The 18730-nt window shown below is 32.9% G+C and overlaps 7 protein-coding genes across 7 annotated transcripts; all 7 read right to left on the bottom strand.

Annotated features, from left to right (window-relative positions):
- Positions 1-509: 509 nt before the first annotated feature.
- On the bottom strand, positions 510-1561 carry LOC107367180 (uncharacterized). The gene is made up of 5 exons (XM_015934861.3): positions 1409-1561; positions 1223-1332; positions 1077-1159; positions 832-927; positions 510-744 (listed from the first exon to the last, which is right to left on the bottom strand). Exons 1-5 carry the CDS (start codon positions 1511-1513, stop codon positions 626-628), a joined length of 513 nt encoding a protein of 170 aa, XP_015790347.2. The 5' UTR covers positions 1514-1561; the 3' UTR covers positions 510-625.
- A 6524-nt stretch (positions 1562-8085) lies between these two features.
- On the bottom strand, positions 8086-9135 carry LOC149094444 (decapping and exoribonuclease protein Rai1-like). The gene has a single exon (XM_089266383.1). The coding sequence runs from the start codon at positions 9133-9135 to the stop codon at positions 8086-8088; it is 1050 nt and encodes a 349-aa protein (XP_089122509.1).
- A 764-nt stretch (positions 9136-9899) lies between these two features.
- On the bottom strand, positions 9900-13776 carry LOC107367161 (decapping and exoribonuclease protein Rai1-like). Its single transcript, XM_015934844.3, has one exon. The coding sequence runs from the start codon at positions 13516-13518 to the stop codon at positions 12466-12468; it is 1053 nt and encodes a 350-aa protein (XP_015790330.2). The 5' UTR covers positions 13519-13776; the 3' UTR covers positions 9900-12465.
- LOC107367160 (decapping and exoribonuclease protein Rai1-like) lies at positions 9960-11015 on the bottom strand. The gene has a single exon (XM_089266382.1). It carries the CDS (start codon positions 11013-11015, stop codon positions 9960-9962), a length of 1056 nt encoding a protein of 351 aa, XP_089122508.1.
- Positions 13777-13859: 83 nt separating the features above from the next.
- LOC112539422 (decapping and exoribonuclease protein Rai1-like) lies at positions 13860-15742 on the bottom strand. Its single transcript, XM_025161919.2, has one exon. The coding sequence runs from the start codon at positions 15431-15433 to the stop codon at positions 14369-14371; it is 1065 nt and encodes a 354-aa protein (XP_025017687.2). The 5' UTR covers positions 15434-15742; the 3' UTR covers positions 13860-14368.
- A 234-nt stretch (positions 15743-15976) lies between these two features.
- Positions 15977-17041, bottom strand: LOC112539423 (decapping and exoribonuclease protein Rai1-like). Its single transcript, XM_025161920.2, has one exon. It carries the CDS (start codon positions 17039-17041, stop codon positions 15977-15979), a length of 1065 nt encoding a protein of 354 aa, XP_025017688.2.
- A 523-nt stretch (positions 17042-17564) lies between these two features.
- Positions 17565-18581, bottom strand: LOC149094443 (decapping and exoribonuclease protein Rai1-like). The gene has a single exon (XM_089266381.1). The coding sequence runs from the start codon at positions 18579-18581 to the stop codon at positions 17565-17567; it is 1017 nt and encodes a 338-aa protein (XP_089122507.1).
- Positions 18582-18730: the final 149 nt, after the last annotated feature.

Raw genomic sequence — 18730 nt, 5'->3', positions numbered from 1 at the left:
AAAAAACGCCAGAGTCATTTGTCTTTTGCGTTTGATTGTGTTAAACGCATTTAAACAAAAGTATTAATCTCTGTTTTCACGATAGACCTCATTAATTATAAACTATCTATTAAATAATTTTCATAGCTCAGTGGTTAAAGGAGATGGACATGAATAATTGAGAGAGTAGGATCGAGGTTGGGTGGAGGAATCTTTTTGCTTGTAATTTAATCAGCGTTAGCGCAAAATTTGCGCCAAATCTGACAATTTCTCTGTGTGCTCATTTTATGGCGTCAGTGTATCATTCGACTGGGTAGTCAATGTTTTCCGTTGTCAGCCATCACCTGGCTGGCTTCGGTATCTATTCCTGTTATTACTGGCTGGTTATTTCATTTTATTGTTGCTTCTTAGAAGATGCATGGCTGAATAGACGAGTGATTCTTGTGCCTAAGCTTTAAATTTTCGCATGAATACAAAAAGATGCTGAAAATATAAAACGGTCATCATATAATGATAAAACAGTTTTCGACTATGCAATGAAAAATTTCTATTTATTTATTTAAATTTTGTTTTTTAGATTTATCAACCATTACAGGGAAATTCAATTTTTCAAAGTAAATGTCATCACTGAGAGATTAAACAATAGTTAGTCTTTTTGAATACTTGGTACAATACTATTGCCAACTTTATCAGTCAACAAAGCGTCCAACTCGTCATACTTGTCAGCATCCAAGATGTTAGTCCTGGATAAAATTAATTTACCGACTGTGATGATAGGAAAGTTAAATTAGTATCAACACAAAATCAATTTACATTAGAAACATCTAGTTAGTTAGCTTGAGTGATACTCACAGAAAAATTCAGTTTGAAAAAGCCAACACAGATAACCAGCCAGATAGTTATCGTAATCAGTAGCAACTACATTTAAGGAAAGGTAAACTGGAGCCTCTGGAAAAAAATAAAAAATAATATTAATAATTATTGAAATGAAAAATAATGAAGAAATAATTCTTATACATGTATTGTATTGATCAATTGTTAAATTGTCAATTTAATAACACACATCATGTAATATAAAGTAGGCAAAAATTACTTACCTTTTGCCACATCAAAATAGATGTTAAGTAAATTTTGATTATCAGTTCGTCTGCCGTACCAAATCGCGCTAAACTTTTCACCACTAGATGATGGATGAATAATTTGCATTACTGAAAATTGAAATCATTGAACTGTGCTTACTTACGTATGCTTTGTAATTTCAATTTCAAAGTCTACTTCTTCTCGAGGAGTGAAAATGTACGTATCATTTGATGTTAAAGTTGTTCCATTAATTTGATACCATTGACCCGCAATCTAAATCAATTGAATACCGAATTAATGGATAAACTCAAACGTATCGGCTAAACAGAACAAGTTATTATGAACTTACTTTGTCAATATCGGCACCTCGAGTAGTTTCAGGAACTGGACAAGTGAAACCAAAAGCTGAAGAAGCAAAAGCAAAGACAACGAAGAGAGTCACGATCATTTTCATAGTTTTGGTAAAGGATTAGAAATTAAATGTTTTTAATGAAAATTGTTGATAAACTGATGCTGGTAATGGGTTTAATATCACCTTTTATACTTTATATCAAAAGATTATCAAATAATTTCATCTCAATATCGAAATCAAAATCTAAGATAAATTATTATGTTTTATTACCGATCAAGAAAAGGCCCCTTTCAAACAATGAAAATGCACTCAAAGTAAAAAGATAGTTTATGAATTTCATGAGAAGGATATGGAGATAATATCCACTATCATGTACCAAATTAATAAACAATGTTCGATTTTAGTGTTTTTAGGTAAGAGAAAGGAGATTATTCTCATTTGTATTGTCACCAACATGAGTTATAACCAAATCAGTAATAGCTATTTGATTGACGTAATTTTCACCCCACATGTGTGATCCTAATTCAAATTCGTCTCTTTTAGCCTCTTTAGAGGCGATGAAACGATGAAGAAATTTCGATAAGATTTGAATGCGACTTTATTTTAAATCTATTTGAATGAATTAACTCTAATGAACCTTATGAACCAAAAAGGTGCCTTAACAAGTTATCAAAGGGCTGAAAATTTAATTCAATTAAAGTGACCTCAATAGCCTATGACGATATTTCTTACTTTAGAATTAAAATAAACAATTGCATTAAATTGAGCAAACACTTCGATCTCTACTTGTCCCAGCAATTATTCTTGCAGATAAATATTCATATTAAGTTCGATTTAGAATAAAAATTTCACTAAAATGGCAAGAAACATGGATTGACGTGACGTGACCTTACTCCCATTTGACACATTTACATCTGTTCTACAAAGTAATTTTGTTTTTATGTAATAATTATTATTGTAAGTTTTTTGAATTTGGAAATAAATTTGAATCACAACCACAACTATTGATTTAGCAACATGCCCTGGACCAATCAAACAACAAGTGCTATCCTCATTGATGAGTTAGACTTGAATCAATCGTACCGCCAAACAACCAATTGTGTTCCACTGGAAGGACCAAAGAGAATCGGATATTTTTCATGTTATGATAATAACAATGATATTGTTTTCAGTCAAGACATATCATCTTTACGGTACTTGGACTTACCTAATCCAGTCTCTATCAATTGTCTCCAAAGCTATGATTCAACTAGAAAGTATGGTCATGTTAATTCTAGCGATATGCTCTTATTGCGATGGGTCTTGGAAAATGAAATAACCATGCAAAAGTTCCCTTCGGATTTTATCTGTAAAAATGGTTTAATGAAAGATATGATGATTGTTCTGTATGATGATGACAATTGGAGCCTTTCTGCTACCAAAATCGGAGGGAAAATTGTTCTTAATAAGATGGAGTCGATTGAGAAAAAAGAAAACATTGATTCACAAACTGAACATGTCAATCAATCAACTTATGCAACTTCTTTACAACGCTTGATTACTCAGAATAGCAATCATTCTCAGTGTTCTTCTGGAATAGAAAATGATTCATTTTTTGGTGTTTTCCATACAAAAATTGGCTCTCATCGGATACTTCATGCTGGATGGCTACATTGTGTTGAAAGTAAACAAGAACTGGATAAACCTTTCGTTCATATGAAGTTTGCTTTGATCGGAAAATACAATGGTCCGAGAGAGTTTCATTCATCTCATAAAGCTAACACTTGGTGGTCATTGGCTACACTTGCTGGAGTTGATACAATTATCCAAGCTAAATGCGAACGAGATTTTATAGTCAAGATATTGTGAGTTTGCAGAAATTGGGTGTATTCTTCTCGATCGTTTGCTTTCAAAATTCAGTACAATTGAATGATTCAAATTGATTGAGCATTCTCATTATTTAATCATCTGTTATAAATCACTTGATTTTTAGCTAATGAACATCATATTTTGTTGTGCAATTGAAAACTTGCATTTTAAACTATGAGAGATGAAGCTCAATACTTGAACATGAAGTGTTAAAAATAGGAAAGAGAAATAATTTAATTTATTATCTTCTTTTGAAGTTATGTCTGTTTCTCTGTCTATCTTACGTAAAATTTTCTTATAAAATTCTATGAAAGTCTATTTTACTTGATTTGGATAGAAAAGGATATTTTAATCCACTTTAAGTTGCTGAGCAAATTTAAGTATTTAGGAGGACAATGATTTTAAAAGTTTTGTTGGGTAACCGACTAACAGACATCGTTTCAATTTTACTTAAACAATTAACGTAATTTCAGAAAGAATCTTTATTATTTATTCAAAAGATATTTGATATTAATATAGCTTAAAGTGAAATGTAGCAATGCATATCCAAATGAATGGTTATAGAGATTTGCTGGAAAGTTGAACATCAATATACCATGGTGGAATCAGGTTTTCCTCTGCATCCATCTTCATGTATCCAGTCAACTTTTTATCCTCGCCCTTGAAATGAAAGTTATAGCATTTGTTTTCCTCTGTAACAATTGACTTGATAAAATCAAGAACCACATTCAATGATTCAACAAATATCATTTGTCTGTTTTTATTGATTAGATTGTCAACGTCCTTCTTATCGATTTTTTTAACGGTAAAATTTTGTTCGCATTTAGCTCGGATAATTGTATCAACCCCAGCAAGAGTAGCTAATGACCACCAAGTGTTAGCTTTATGAGATGAATGAGACTCTCTCGGACCATTGTATTTTCCGATCAAAGCAAACTTCATATGAACGAAAGGTTTATCCAGTTCTTGTTTACTTTCAACACAATGCAGCCATCCAGCATTAAGTATCCGATGAGAGCCAATTTTTGTATGGAAAACACCAAAAAATGAATCATTTTCTTTTCCAGAGCAACACTGAGAATGATTGCTATTCTTAGTAATGAAGCGTTGTAAAGAAGCTGCATAAGTTGATTGATTGACATGTTCAGTTTGTGAATCAATGTTTTCTTTTTTCTCAATCGACTCCATCTTATTAAGAACAATTTTCCCTCCGATTTTGGTAGCAGAAAGGCTCCAATTGTCATCATCATACAGAACAATCATCATATCTTTCATTAAACCATTTTTACAGATGAAATCCGAAGGGAACTTTTGCATGGTTGTTTCATTTTCCAAGACCCATCGCAATAAGAGCATATCTCTAGAATTAACATGACCATACTTTCTAGTTGAATCATAGCCTTGGAGACAATCGATAGAGACTGGATTAGGTAAGTCCAAGTACCGTAGAGATGATATATCTTGACTGAAAACAATATCATTGTTATTATCATAACATGAAAAATATCCGATTCTCTTTGGTCCTTCCAGTGAAACACAATTGGTTGTTTGGCGGTACGATTGATTCAAGTCTAACTCATCAATGAGGATAGCACCTGTTATCTGATTGGTCCAGGGCATGTTGCTATTTGGTTGCGATTCAAATTTATTTCAATTCAAGCAAAAATACAAAAGGAATCTAAACTTTGTTAACAAATTGTATGGTTTGTTATGACACTTCTTTGATATAACTCTTGCACAAAAGTGGTTCAATGAGACATTGCAAAAACACTAAAGTACCCGGTTAAAGCAAACCTCTTTTCAGTCTCCCTCTAGAAATGAAAGCGACAGCGCTTCAAATTTAGGTTTATGCAAGGATTATATGAAGTATAAAAGCAATGTCATAGAATCGTAGATGTCGCAAGGGAAACTGTTACTAATAAAATGATTGAGTAAAGACCAAAATCATCAGATATCTTTAAATTTATGAATGATTTTTGTATCTTTTAGGCCATTCGATCTTTCTTCGAGTTATCGAATTTTTAAAGGTTGAGCTCAATCAGATCGTAAGTTCAATATTGATCTTTTAGAGATGGTCTTTTTTTGCTATTAGTGGGGGTTTTAAGAGCATTGGGAGATAGAAAAACTTCTTTAGTTAACAGATTTCGAGAAAATAAATAATGTTCTGAGCTCAAACTTCGATTTGTGGACAGTTATTGGATTATAATTTTAATCAATTTTATTCTTCTTGTGCATATTCCTGATGACAGAAAAGGATATTTGAATTTTCTTCGGGTTAATGGGTTGTATCGGGTATTTAGGAGAAGAAAACAATTAAATTTTGTGCGGTAACTCGATATTTTTAAGACACCCATCACATACTGAAAATATTGAAAACTGTCTCATTCATTCTCTCTCAGTGTCTCGAAATTTTCTCAATGGACAAAGAGTTTTATGATTTTTGACCAAACAAAAATGAAGTATCTCAGTCAGCCTTTGGTGCCTCAAACGAAAGAACTTTACTGCATTGACATGATTCCAAGAATAACTACCAGATGAATGAGTTCCAGATGGAACTTTACAAAAATGAAACTTTTTTTCACATTGTTAATACCAGTTGCACTTTTTTATTCAATGCTAGCTATTGCATGAAATCAATCACATGTCGCAAAATGTACTAATATTTAGTTAATTGATAAAAAGTTAAATTTTCATTGATTCTTTAATCTGTTAACTGTGAAAATACAATGTTTAAACTAATTATTACTAAGATTCCATGAGTAATTGATCATGAATACTATACCAAGATTACATAAAATTTTTATCTAATTCCACTTTCATAACAAGCCAACTTTCTATCCTTGCCGTTGAAATGAAAGTGATAACATCTATTTTCATGTACAACAATTGACTTGAAATGATCGAGAATTAAATTTAATGAACCAACAAATTTCATTTTTGTGTTTTTTCTGATTAAACTTCCAATTTCCAACTTATCAATATTTTTAACTGTAAAATTTTGTTCGCACTTGGCACGAATAACTGTACTAACTCCAGTGAGTCTAGCCAATGACCACCAAGTGTTAGCTTGAAGAGATGTATGAGATTTACTCGGAGCATTGTAATTTCTGATCAAAACAAAATTCATTTTATCGAAAGTTTTATTCAATTCGTCTTTATTTTTAACACAGTCCAAATAACCTGAATATAAAATTTGATGAGATCCAATCTTTGAGTGAAAAACGCCATGAAAAGAATCATTTTCTTGTCCATCAAAACATTTAGAATGATTGTTGTTCTTTGTAATCAAACGCGGCAAATTAGACGCTGCATAACTCGATTTTCTGTCCTGATCAGATCGTGTAACAATGCTTCCATTCTCAGTCGATTTGACTCGATTCAATATGATCTTTCCTTTGATTTTGACAGCATAAAGGTTCCAATTAGTAGAAGTATATGAAGAAATCATCAAATCTTTCAACAAACTACAGTTGCAGATGAAATCGTAAGTAAAGTGGCGCACAATTGTTTCATTTTCAAAAATCCATCGCAATAAGTTTACCCTTTTTGGCTCTTCATGTCCATACTTGATGTTTGAATCATATCCTTGGAGGCAGTCGATAGAGACTGGTTTAGGTAAGTCCAAGTACCGAAGAGATGATTCGTCTGAACAATAAACAGCTTCATTTTCATTATTGCAATAGAACGAGAAATATCCAAGTCTTGTTGGCACGGCTAAACGAATTTTAGGGTTCGTTTTTACTTTTTCTAGGCTGAACTTTTGCACAAAATTATCGTATTGCTTCAAAGAAAGCATTTGAGCTATTTTGAGTTAAGAAGTTGAATCACTATTGGGAAGCGTTTTGATTTTTACAATAAGTAACGGAATAAGGTGTTTAACATCTTATTTCAAAGAGTCTATCAACTAAATCAACAAATCACTTAATCACTTGAAATAGGTGAACTCTAGCTTCGTTCATATGATCTTAACTGAACATTAAAGAGTGGAAACATGACTGATTGGATTACAGTAAAACCTCGCAAGGGTTGTATGAAATTTAGCAACGCCATCTTTGGGATTTAAGATTTTCCCCAATTTTACAATGCAATTATGTTAATAATTTCAAAGAGTTGCCTAAACAATATCGCTAGGCGTCAGGACCACTCACAACCTTTGCGAGTAGCCTAGTGGGTAGCGTAAGCGATAAGATTGCTAACTTTCATATGTTGTGTTCTGCATCTTGGGGTTAGCGTTCGAATCTCGCCGAAGTTTTGAGGTTAGGCAAACCCTCGCAGCTTACCCAGAGATTGAGCCTTCTGGAAATTTCCTCTTCCCCTACCCGGATTCGTCAGAATAACAAATGTGTAATTAGTGCGAACAAAAGCTGGTGCGGTCCCTGTCGGGCTGGTCCAAAAACCGAAAAACGAGTACAACCTTTGCGAGGTTTTACTATATGTACTTTTGTTTTTATAAACCGTTTAATTTATCTTTTAATACGAGCTACAAGATTAATATGAGTTGTATTGTATAATTAATATTTCAACATTAAACTGCATGAATATGAGCATTAAATTTCTTATGAACTCAATGTATCCGGTTAACTAACTCAAATGACGTAATTAGTCTGAGCGAAGCAAAGACTGAGCTCTACAAAAATAATTAACTTTAAACTTCAACAAGTTGGTGGGAAAAATATGTTAGTTAATTAGTTGAAACCTGATTAGTCAATTCCTATGGAGTAAAGAGATGAAAATCAGATTGCGATTAGACATTTGATTTACCAGAAATCGCATCCTTAGTTCAGATAAACCACAGATTAAAGTACAAAGTATGTGCTAATGAATAGTCATTGAGATTTGCGAGAAGGTTCTCCATTAATGTACCAAAATGGAATGAAACTTTTCTCTGATTCCTTCATGTATCCAACCAACTGTTTATCCTTGGAATTGAAATGAAAAGTATAACATTTATATTTCTCCGTAACAATTGACTTGATAAAATCAAGAACCACATTCAATGAATTAAAAAATATCATTTGCCTCTGTTTACAGATTAGATCCTTAACGTCCAACTTATCGATATTTTTAATCGTAAAATCTTGTCCACATTTAGCACGGATAATTGTATCAACTCCAGCAAGAGTAGCCAATGACCACCATGTGCTACTTTGATAAGAACCCTGTGATTCTTTCGGAGCATCGAACTTTTTGATCAAAACAAACTTCATATCATCAAAAGGTTTATCCAGTTCTTGTTTGTTTTCAACACAGTTCAAATGTCCAACATGAAGGATTCGATGGTAGCCAATCTTTGAGTGAAAAACACCATAAAGTGAATCAGAACTACATTCAGGACGATTGTTGTTCTTGGTAATCAAACGTTGTAAATTCAATGCTACATAACTTGATTTATTGTCCTTTTCTGCTTGAATGTCAATCTTTTCTTTCACCTCAATAGTTTCGTTCCTATTAAGAATAATTTTCCCTCTGATTTTGATAGCAGAAAGGTTCCAATCATGATGATTGTACTTAACAGTCATCATATCTTTCATTACACCATTGTAACAAATGAAATCCGAAGGAAACTTTTCCATAGTTGTTTCGTTGTCCAAGACCCATCGCAATAAGAGCATATCTTCAGAGATAACATGACCATACGTTACATTAGGGTCGTACCCATGCAGGCAATTGATAGAGATTGGATTAGGTAAGTCCAAGTACCGTAGAGCTGATATGTCTTGACTGAAAACACTATTATTATTATTATCATAACATGAAAAATATCCAAGTCTCTTTGGTCTTTCCAATGAACCATGATTGGGTGTATCTTGGCACGATTGATTAACATCTAAAGCATCAATGATTGTTGCACTTTTTGTTCGAACGGTCGAGGCCATGTTACTAAATTAATGGTTATGGTATTGATTTAAATATATTTACAAACTCAAGCGGATCTATAACATAAAAATGATACATTAAAGTCGAAACTACTCTGTAAAATGAATCCAAGCTGAGTTAAAAAAATTTCATTATGGCACTTGCTAGATCCAAGGCTTGCAAGAAAATGACTCAATTAAAACTCAATGTAGTTGTTTGATTAACTCTTATAACATAATTAACTGTAATCTTGAACAAGACTGTGGGAAAAAATGTTAGTTAATTGTTTTTGAAACTTAATTCCTGAGTCTGATATGAAGAAGTCTTATTCGAAAATAATCTTCTTTCCCAGAAGTACATTACATTCAGTTTTGGAGAGCAGATTTGAGATCGAACAGCCAGGCAAGGATTTACGATATGGCTTATCAATAAAAAGTTACAAGCTCGATCTGACGAGTTCGAAGTTTGAATGAAATATCTTGTAGTTTAGCTTTTAAAATTTCTTCCAAAAAATAGTATCATTTTATAACAAAAAAATTAATTGATCAAAAATTTGATCTATCTTGGCAGTGAACACATTGGAGCACGAAGTACTCGTTGAGACCCGATGTTAGCGAAATAACACAATTAGATAAATCGACTTATTTTCCAGAAGTATTACATTTATACATGAGTTACAGTAATACATTTATGACCATTGCCATTCTTAAAGATCAATTATGAAAAAAATAATAATAATAAAGCAATATTAACATCACATAATACGAAATTATAATAATTTAAACTTTTGTTGATTTATCTGTTGAATGTGAAAACACAATATTCAAATAAATGATTTTTAACATTAAATAAGAATTTGTTGATCAATATACCAAGATGGAATTAAACTTTCATCAAGATCCATCATCATGTAGCTAGTCAACTTTCTATTCTTGGCATTGAAAATGAATTTATAACATTTATTTTCCTCTGTAACGATTGACTTGAAATGATCAAGAACCGTATTCAATGTCGCAAAAAACATAATTTGTCTGTCTTTATGGATTAGACTCTGTCCGTCCAGTATATCGATTTTTTTAACCATAAAATCCCAATCGCATTTGACGCGAACAATCGTATCAACTGCAGCAAGTTTAGCCAATGACCACCAATTGTATGCTTGAAATGTTGAATGTGATTGTCTCCAAGCATTGAACTTTTTGATCGAAACAAACTTCATCTCATCGAAAGGTTTAGTCAATTCTTGTTCACTTTCAACACAATCCAAATATCCTGCATGCAAAATACGATGAGAACCAACTTTTGTATGAAAAACGCCGTGAAATGAATCCCTCAATCTTCTCGAAGAACACTGAGAATGATTAATATTCTTAGTAATCAAACGTGGTAAATTGTCAGCTACATAGGATGATTGATTAGCTCTTTTACACTGAGTATCAAACCTTTCTTTCGCCTCAATCGTTGCTTTCCTATTGAGAATAATTTTTCCTTCGATTTTAGTAGCAGAAATGTTCCAATCGGCATCCGTATACTTTACATTCATCAAGTCTCTTAAAAGACCATTGTAGCAGATGAAATCCGAAGGAAACTTTTGCATGGTTGCTTTATTGTTCAAAACCCATCGCAACATGAGCATCTCTCCACGAAGGATATGACCGTACTTGGCTTTCTTGTCGTATCCTTGAAGGCAGTCGATGTAGACTGGATTAGGTAAATCCAAATATGCTAGAGATGATTTGTCTGGTAAAAAAACACTTTCTTTTTCATCATTCTTATAGCTCGAGTAATATCCAATTCTTGTTGGTCCTTCCAGTGAAACATCCTTCATATCGCGGCACAACCGGTTCATATTTATCTCACTGATGACACTAGCACTTTTTGTTTCAATCATCGAGGACATGTTGCTAAATCTATGGTCAATTGATCGATCAAGGGTTGCGGTATCGTCTTAAGTTTACTTCTGAAAACGTATTTTAGACACAAATATCACTCAATGTGTTAAAGCAAAATAACTTTGCAAAATGAATCTATTAATAAGATGCGTGAACACAAAACCTTTACAACTTTATTCTGTTATAAGTATAAGTTACACTGGTAGCTGCACTTAGCGCAATGTTTCGGTGTCGCCATCTTTGGTATTTTATTGTTTTAGAGACATTAATACGAAAATAATGCTCGACTTTGGAGTTAATTTCAGAGACTGATTGATGGCGACTACGATAAAAATTGACCGATTTGTTGCGTTAGGTACAGCTACCAGTGCATCACATTCAATGTTATCCGATGTAATATCCCATTTTATAACTCAATGTTTTTAAGAAACTCAAAACAAACTTTGTTTAAACAAAGGTCCTTTTTAATCGTGAAGACTTAATTTATGATACAATAATGCAAAAGTTTATCAACAATCAAAAAGGCAATTAATAGATCATTAGTAACAAAACAATTGTTCAAAAGCTATTTTTATCATCTTCAGGTGTTGGGTTTGAAAAAAAGTCACTTGTAACTTCCAGGAAACATTTAGAGTGATCAAACGTTGCAAATTAGAAGCTGCATAAGTCGATTTTTTGTCCTGTTCAGATCGTGTAACAATGCTTCCATTCTCAGTCGATATGATTCGATTCAATATGATCTTTCCTTTGATTTTGACAGCATAAAGGTGCCAATTAGAAGAAGTATATGAAGAAATCATCAGATCTTTCAACAAACTACAGTTGCAGATGAAGTCGTAAGTAAAGTGGCGAACAATTGTTTCATTTTCAAAAATCCATCGCAATAAGTTTACCCTTTTTGGCTCTTCATGTCCATACTTGATGTTTGGATCATATCCTTGGAGGCAGTCGATAGAGACTGATTTAGGTAAGTCCAAGTACCGAAGAGATGATTCGTCTGGACAATCCGTTTTTACCCATCCTAGAGTCAACTCTTGCCTAAAAGTAACACCTTGACTCAAAGAAAGCATTTAAGATATTTTGAGTTAGAAAGCTGAGTCGCTATTAGAAATTATTATTGATTTTCACAACAAGTAATGAAATAAGGGTTAACTAAACATCTTAAACAGCATAAATTTCTCATTAACTCAATGTATTCGTTTGACTACTCATAGTAACATAGTAATCTGAGTGAAGCGAAGACTAAGCTCTGCAAAAATTGACTTTAAACTTGTTGGTGGGAAAAAGATGTTAGTTAATTATTAGTTTATTGATAGTTGAAACCTGATTAGTCAATTCCTATGAAGTAGAGAGATGAAAATTCAGATTACAATTGGATACTTGATTTAACCAGAAATCGGAGCCTTAGTTCAGATAAACCACAGATTAAAGTACAATGTATGTGCTAATGAATGGTCATTAAGATGTGCGAGAAGGTTGTCCATTAATGTACCAAAATGGAATGAAACTTTTCTCTGATTCTTTCATGTATCCAACCAACTGTTTATCCTTGCCATTGAAATGAAAAGTATAACATTTATATTTCTCTGTCACAATTGACTTGATAAAATTAAGAACCACATTCAATGAAGTAACAAATATCATTTGTCTCTGTTTACAGATTAGATCCTTAACCTCCAACTTATCGATATTTTGAATAGTAAAATCTCGTCCACATTTAGCACGGATAATTGTATCAACTCCAGCAAGAGTAGCCATTGACCACCATGTGCTACTTTGATAAGAGCTCTGTGATTCTTTGGGAGCGTCGAACTTTTCAATTGAAACAAACTTCATATCATCGAAATGTTTATTCAGTTCTTGTTTGCTTTCAACACAGTCCAATTGTCCAACATGAAGGATTCGATGGGAGCCAATCTTTGAGTGAAAAACACCATAAAAATAATCATTTTCCTTACCAGAAGTACATTTAGGACAATTGTTGTTCTTGGTAATCAAACGTTGTAAACTCAAAGCTACATAACTCAATTTGTTGTCCTTTTCTGCTTGAATGCCAATCCTATCTTTCGCCTCAATAGTTTCCTTGCTATTAAGAATAATTTTCCCTCTGATTTTGATGGCAGTAAGGTTCCAATCGTGATTATTATGCTTAACAGTCATCATATCTTTGATTACACCATTGTAACAAATGAAATCCGAAGGAAACTGTTGCATAGTTGTTTCGTTGTCCAAGACCCATCGCAATAAGAGCATAACTCTAGAATTAGAATGACCATAACTTACATTATGATCATATCCTTGTAGACAGTTGATATTGGCTGGATTAGGTAAGGCCAAGTACCGTAAAGCTGATATATCTGGACAGTAATCATTATTATCATCATAGTATGAAAAACTTCCAAGTCTCTTCGGTCGTTCTAGTGAAACACGATTTGATTTTTCTCGGTACAATTGATTAACATCTAAAGCATCAATGATTGTTGCACTTTTTGTTCGAACGGTCGAGGCCATGTTACTAAATCAATGGTTATGGTATCGATTAAATAAATTTTCTAATTCAAGCGAATCTATAATATAAGAATTTATACTTTGTAAAATAAATCCAAGTTGGATGAAAAAATATTAGTTATATAACAATTCATTCTGGCACTTGTTAGATCATACGCTTGCATAGAAGTGACTCATTACAAAATCAATGTAGTTGTTTAGCTAACTCTTATACATTATGTAATATAATCACACTAAAGTACCCGGTTAAAGCAATTTTTGTCAGTCTCCATCTAGTGATAAGGGATTTCAGATAGTCTTTAAGATTTAGGTGGATGCAAGGATTATATATAATACTTATGAAATTCAAAACAAACTTTGTTTAAACAAAGGTCTTTTTTAATCGTGAAGGCTTAATTTATGATACAATAGTGGCAAAATTTATCAACAATCAAAAAGGCAATTAATAGATCATTAGTAACAAAACAATTGTTCAAAAGCTAGTTTTATCATCTTAAGATGTCGGGTGTGGACAAAGTTTCTCGTAAATTATTTCGCTAGCTTTTATAGCGCTAATTAAACTCTTATCTAGTCTTATCTAGTCTTATAAGTCTTCAGAATAGTTCTTCATAGTTTTATAGTTAAAAGTTGAAATTGACTGAATGTTCATTGAATGGACGATTATCGGAAAATATGGTTCTTTTTCGTGCAACACTATTCACACAGCAAAAGTTATCTAGATTCGGGAATGTCAACACTTTTTGTAAATGTAAATACGGAGTCGTAAGGATGAAAAACAGTGCTTTTCTGTATTTATGTTTAGGACTTGAGAAGTAACTTTTATCACACCCGACACAATTAAGAAATGCTAAGTTTAAATGAATGGTGATTGAGATTTGTTAGGATGTTGTCCATTAATATACCATCCTGGAATGAGATCATCATCTAGAACCATCTTCACGTAGCCAGTCGACTTTTTATCCTTGCCATTGAAATGAAAGTTATAACATTTGTTTTCCTCTGCAACAATTGACTTGACATGATCGAGAATTGAAGCCAATGAAGCCACAAAAATCGATTGTCTGTGTTTATTGACCATACTATCAACTTGCAATTTATCGATACTTTTAACCATAAAATCTTGTTCACATTTAGCACGGATAATTGTATCAATTCCAGCAAGTGTAGCTAATGACCACCAAGTGTTAGCATGAAAAAATGAGTGTGATTCCTTTGGAGCATTAAACTTTTTCACCAAAACAAACTTCATCTCGTCAAAGGGTTTATCTAGTTCTTGTTTGCTCTCAACACAGTTCAAATATCCAGCATGAAGTACTCCATGAGACCCAATTTTTGAGTGGAAAACGCCATGGAATGAATCAGTTTCTTTGCCAGAAGTAAATTCAGAACGATTGTTGTTTTTGACGACCAAACGTTGTAAATTGAAAGCTGCATAAATCGATTTGTTGTCATTTTCAGATCGTGTTTCAATTTTTTCCTTCTCCTCGTTCGAAGCGATTTTATTGAGAATGATTTTCCCTCTGATCTTGACAGCACAAAGAGTCCAATCCAAATTTTGATACGGAGAAGTCATGATATCTTTCAGTACACCATTGTTGCAGACGAAATCGTAATTTAAGTCACTCACAATTGCTTCATTCTCCAGAATCCATTGCAATAAGTTTTTATTTTTTGACCGCTGATATCCGTACTTGTTATTTGGATCATATCCTTGGAGGCAGTTGATCGAGACTGGATCAGGTAAGTCTAAATACGCTAGAGCTGATTTATCCGGACAATAAACACTTTCTTTATCATCATTGCGATAGATCGAGAAATATCCAAGTCTCTTTGGTCTATCCAAACTAATGTTTTGGTTTGTTTTGGCACATTTTAGGTCCAACTCTTTTTGAACAAAAGTATCTTCACTTAACGACATTTCAAAGTAAAAAACGATTGAATAATTGAGTTATAAATTGAATATAAATAAGAAATGGTTTTATATCAACAGAAAATGGCTTTTAGAGACTCGAGTTGTTCACTAATCATTTTAATTAAAGATGTTAGTCAGCCGCATTAGCGAATAGTTGACTCCATAATATTCAGCTTAGCCGTCAACGTTTATTGAAGGCTAGATGGACTGATTGCAGGTAACATGAATCACAACTACGTGACTAAATCATTACATAATTGGCATTTTAATTCTCATCATTCATCATCTTACTACTCTTAGTCAACTCGAGTTGCATTGATTAAGTCGACTAACAGTCAATGGTTAATTAATTTTAACCAAATTAGCAAATCCTGGTGAATATGACTATCTAATGATATCGACTAAATATACGAGAGTGAAAACTTGAATGATCGGTTACTGTATTTTTATTATAAAAGTTTGTCTTTGACACCATCTTGATAGTTTTAATATTAACTTGAAACATTAACAAGTATTATCACCGATCGAACACTTTTAATTTACTGCCAGTTAAGGCTTAGGAAGTTGTCCATCAATAAACCAAGATGGAATGATATTGTCATTTGGTTCCATTCTCATGTTTCCAGTCAATTTTCGATTCGTGAAATTGAAATAAAAGTTATAATATTGGTTTTCAACTTTAACAATTGACTTGATGAAATCAAGAACCATGTTCAATGTAGTGAAAAGCTGCTTTTGTCTTTCTCTAGGAAGCATTCTGCTTACAATTAACTGATTGGTATTTTTTACTCTAAAGTCTTGTTCGCATTTAGCATGAATAATTTTATCAACTCCAGCAAGAGTAGCCAATGACCACCAAACGTAAGCATGTAAAGATGAATATGACAATTTCAAAGAGTTGTGCTTTTTGATTAGCACAAACTTCATTTCATCAAAAGGTTTATCCATTTCTTTTTCACTCTCAACACAATCCAAATATCCAGCATGAATTATTCCATGAGAACCAATGTTTGAGTGGAAAACACCATAAAAGCAATAATATTCTTTCCAAGAAGCAAATTCTGGATGATTGTTGTTCTTGGTAATCAAACGTTGCAAATTAGTAGCTACGTAAAGCGATTTGTTGTCCATTTCTGATCGAGCATCAATTTGAATTTCTTTTTCAAACGAAGCTATTCTATTTAGAACAGTATTTCTAGCTAGAACAATTTTCCCTCTGATTTTGACAGCACAAATGTTCCAATCGAAATCATTATATGAAGAAGTCATAATATCTTTCAATACACCATCATTACTGATGAAATCGTAAGTGAAGTTACGAACAATTGTTTCATTTTCCAGAATCCATCGCAATAAGTTTTTATTTTTTGACTTTTTATGTCTATAATTGGCGTTTGGATCATATCCTTGGAGTGAGTTGATATAGAGTGGATTAGGTAAGTCCAAGTACCGTAAAGATGATTGGTCTGGGCAATAAACACTTTCCTGCTCATCATTGCAATAGAACGAGAAATATCCAAGTCTTGTTGGTCCTTTCAAGCAAATATTATGGTCCGCTATGACATATTCTAGATCCAACTCTTTCTGTACCAAGGTAGGTTGACTTAAAAACATTTAAACGAAAAGATTCACTCGTATTTTTGCTTTCAATATTCACTTTCTAACGTTATTACAAAAACCACATCTTCACTGTAAATAGCTTAATGAGACTTGGGTTGTTAACTATTGGAGTTACGAGTTTATGAATAATATCAGTAAATAGTTGATTTTATAACAATTAACTGAGCTGCTGTTATTTAACACCCGATGGATGAGTCAATTGCTGATAAAACGAATCGTAATTCAAGTAAACATAACAATAATTACTAGTCATTCTTTTAACTTGAGTACACCATTCATTCAATCTAGAGAGGTGATCCCAAAAACTTCAAGATCGTATCTCTTGATATAACTTTAACCATACTTACATTACAAATGAGGAAACTGTTTTTAATATCGTTATACATATTTAATATTTCAATGATAGCTATTACATAGAACCGACTACACATTCCACAAGTATTTAATAAATTAGCAGCTAAACTTTCGTTGCTTCTTAAGTCTTTTAAATGTTGAGACGTAATGTTCAAATGCATTATTAGCAAGATCCATTAGGAATCTGGCCATCAATATACCATGATGGAATCAGGTTATCCTCTAGATCCATTTTCAAGCATCCAATAAACTTTTTTTCCTTACCATTGAAATGGAAATCGTAATATTGATTCTCTTCTGTAACGATTGACTTTAAATGATCGAGAATTGAGTCTAATGAAGAGACAAACATCCTTTGTTTATGTTCATTGATCAAATTGTCTACGTGAAACTTATAGATCTTTTTAACTGTAAAATCTCGTGCACATTTAGCGCAAACGATTGTATCAATTCCAGAAAGGGTAGCCAATGACCACCAAGTGTTAGCTAGAATAGTTGAAGGGTAATTCGCCAGAGCATTGATCTTTCTAATTGAAACAAACTTCATTTCGTCGAATGGTTCATCCAGTTCTTGTTCACTTTCAACACAATGCAGCTTTCCTGTGTGAAGTATACGATGAGACCCAATCTTTGAATAAAAAACACCATAAAATAAAGCTCCTTCTTTTCCACTTCTACTCTTGGTGATCAAACGTGGGAAATTGAAAGCTGCATAAGTTGATTGGTTCGTTGATTCAGATTGTGTGTCTATTCGATTCTTTCTTGCTGGCGATTCAAATCTATTTAATATAATTTTCCCTCTGATTTTGATTGCAGAAAGGCACCAATCTTGATAATAGTCCTTTATGGTCATCAAATCTTTTATCACGCCATTGTTACCGATGAAATCCGAAGGAAACTTTTGCATTGTTGCCTCATTTTCCAAAATCCATCGCAAGAAGAACATATCTTTTGATATAAAGTGACCATACTTGGTGTTCGGATCATATCCTTTGAGGGAGTCGATAAAGACTGGGTTAGGCAAGTCTAAGTACCGTAGGGCTGATTTATCCTGACTGAAATCACTGTTATCATCATTATCATAGCATGAGAAGTATCCAAGTCTCTTTGGTCCTTCCAGCGAAACATTATTGTCCCTGGTTCGGCACAATTGATGCACGTCTAATTCATTGATGATCATTGCACTTGATGTTTGGATAGTCGAAAATATGATGCTAATTGAATGGTCAATGGTTGTGGCTTCGATGCAAATGGAATTCCCTATTTAGACTCAGGTTTCACGCAATAACTTATTGCATCAAGAAAAGTATTATTTGTAGAATGAATCCA

The sequence above is a fragment of the Tetranychus urticae genome, chromosome 1 (assembly GCF_039701765.1).
Source record: "Tetranychus urticae isolate SD_2017Ah chromosome 1, NJAU_TeUrti_SD_1.0, whole genome shotgun sequence".
NCBI classification, from domain to species: Eukaryota; Metazoa; Arthropoda; class Arachnida; order Trombidiformes; family Tetranychidae; genus Tetranychus; species Tetranychus urticae.
The sequence above is the reverse complement of the archived record's forward strand: the minus strand, read 5'-3'. Positions and strand labels throughout refer to the sequence as shown.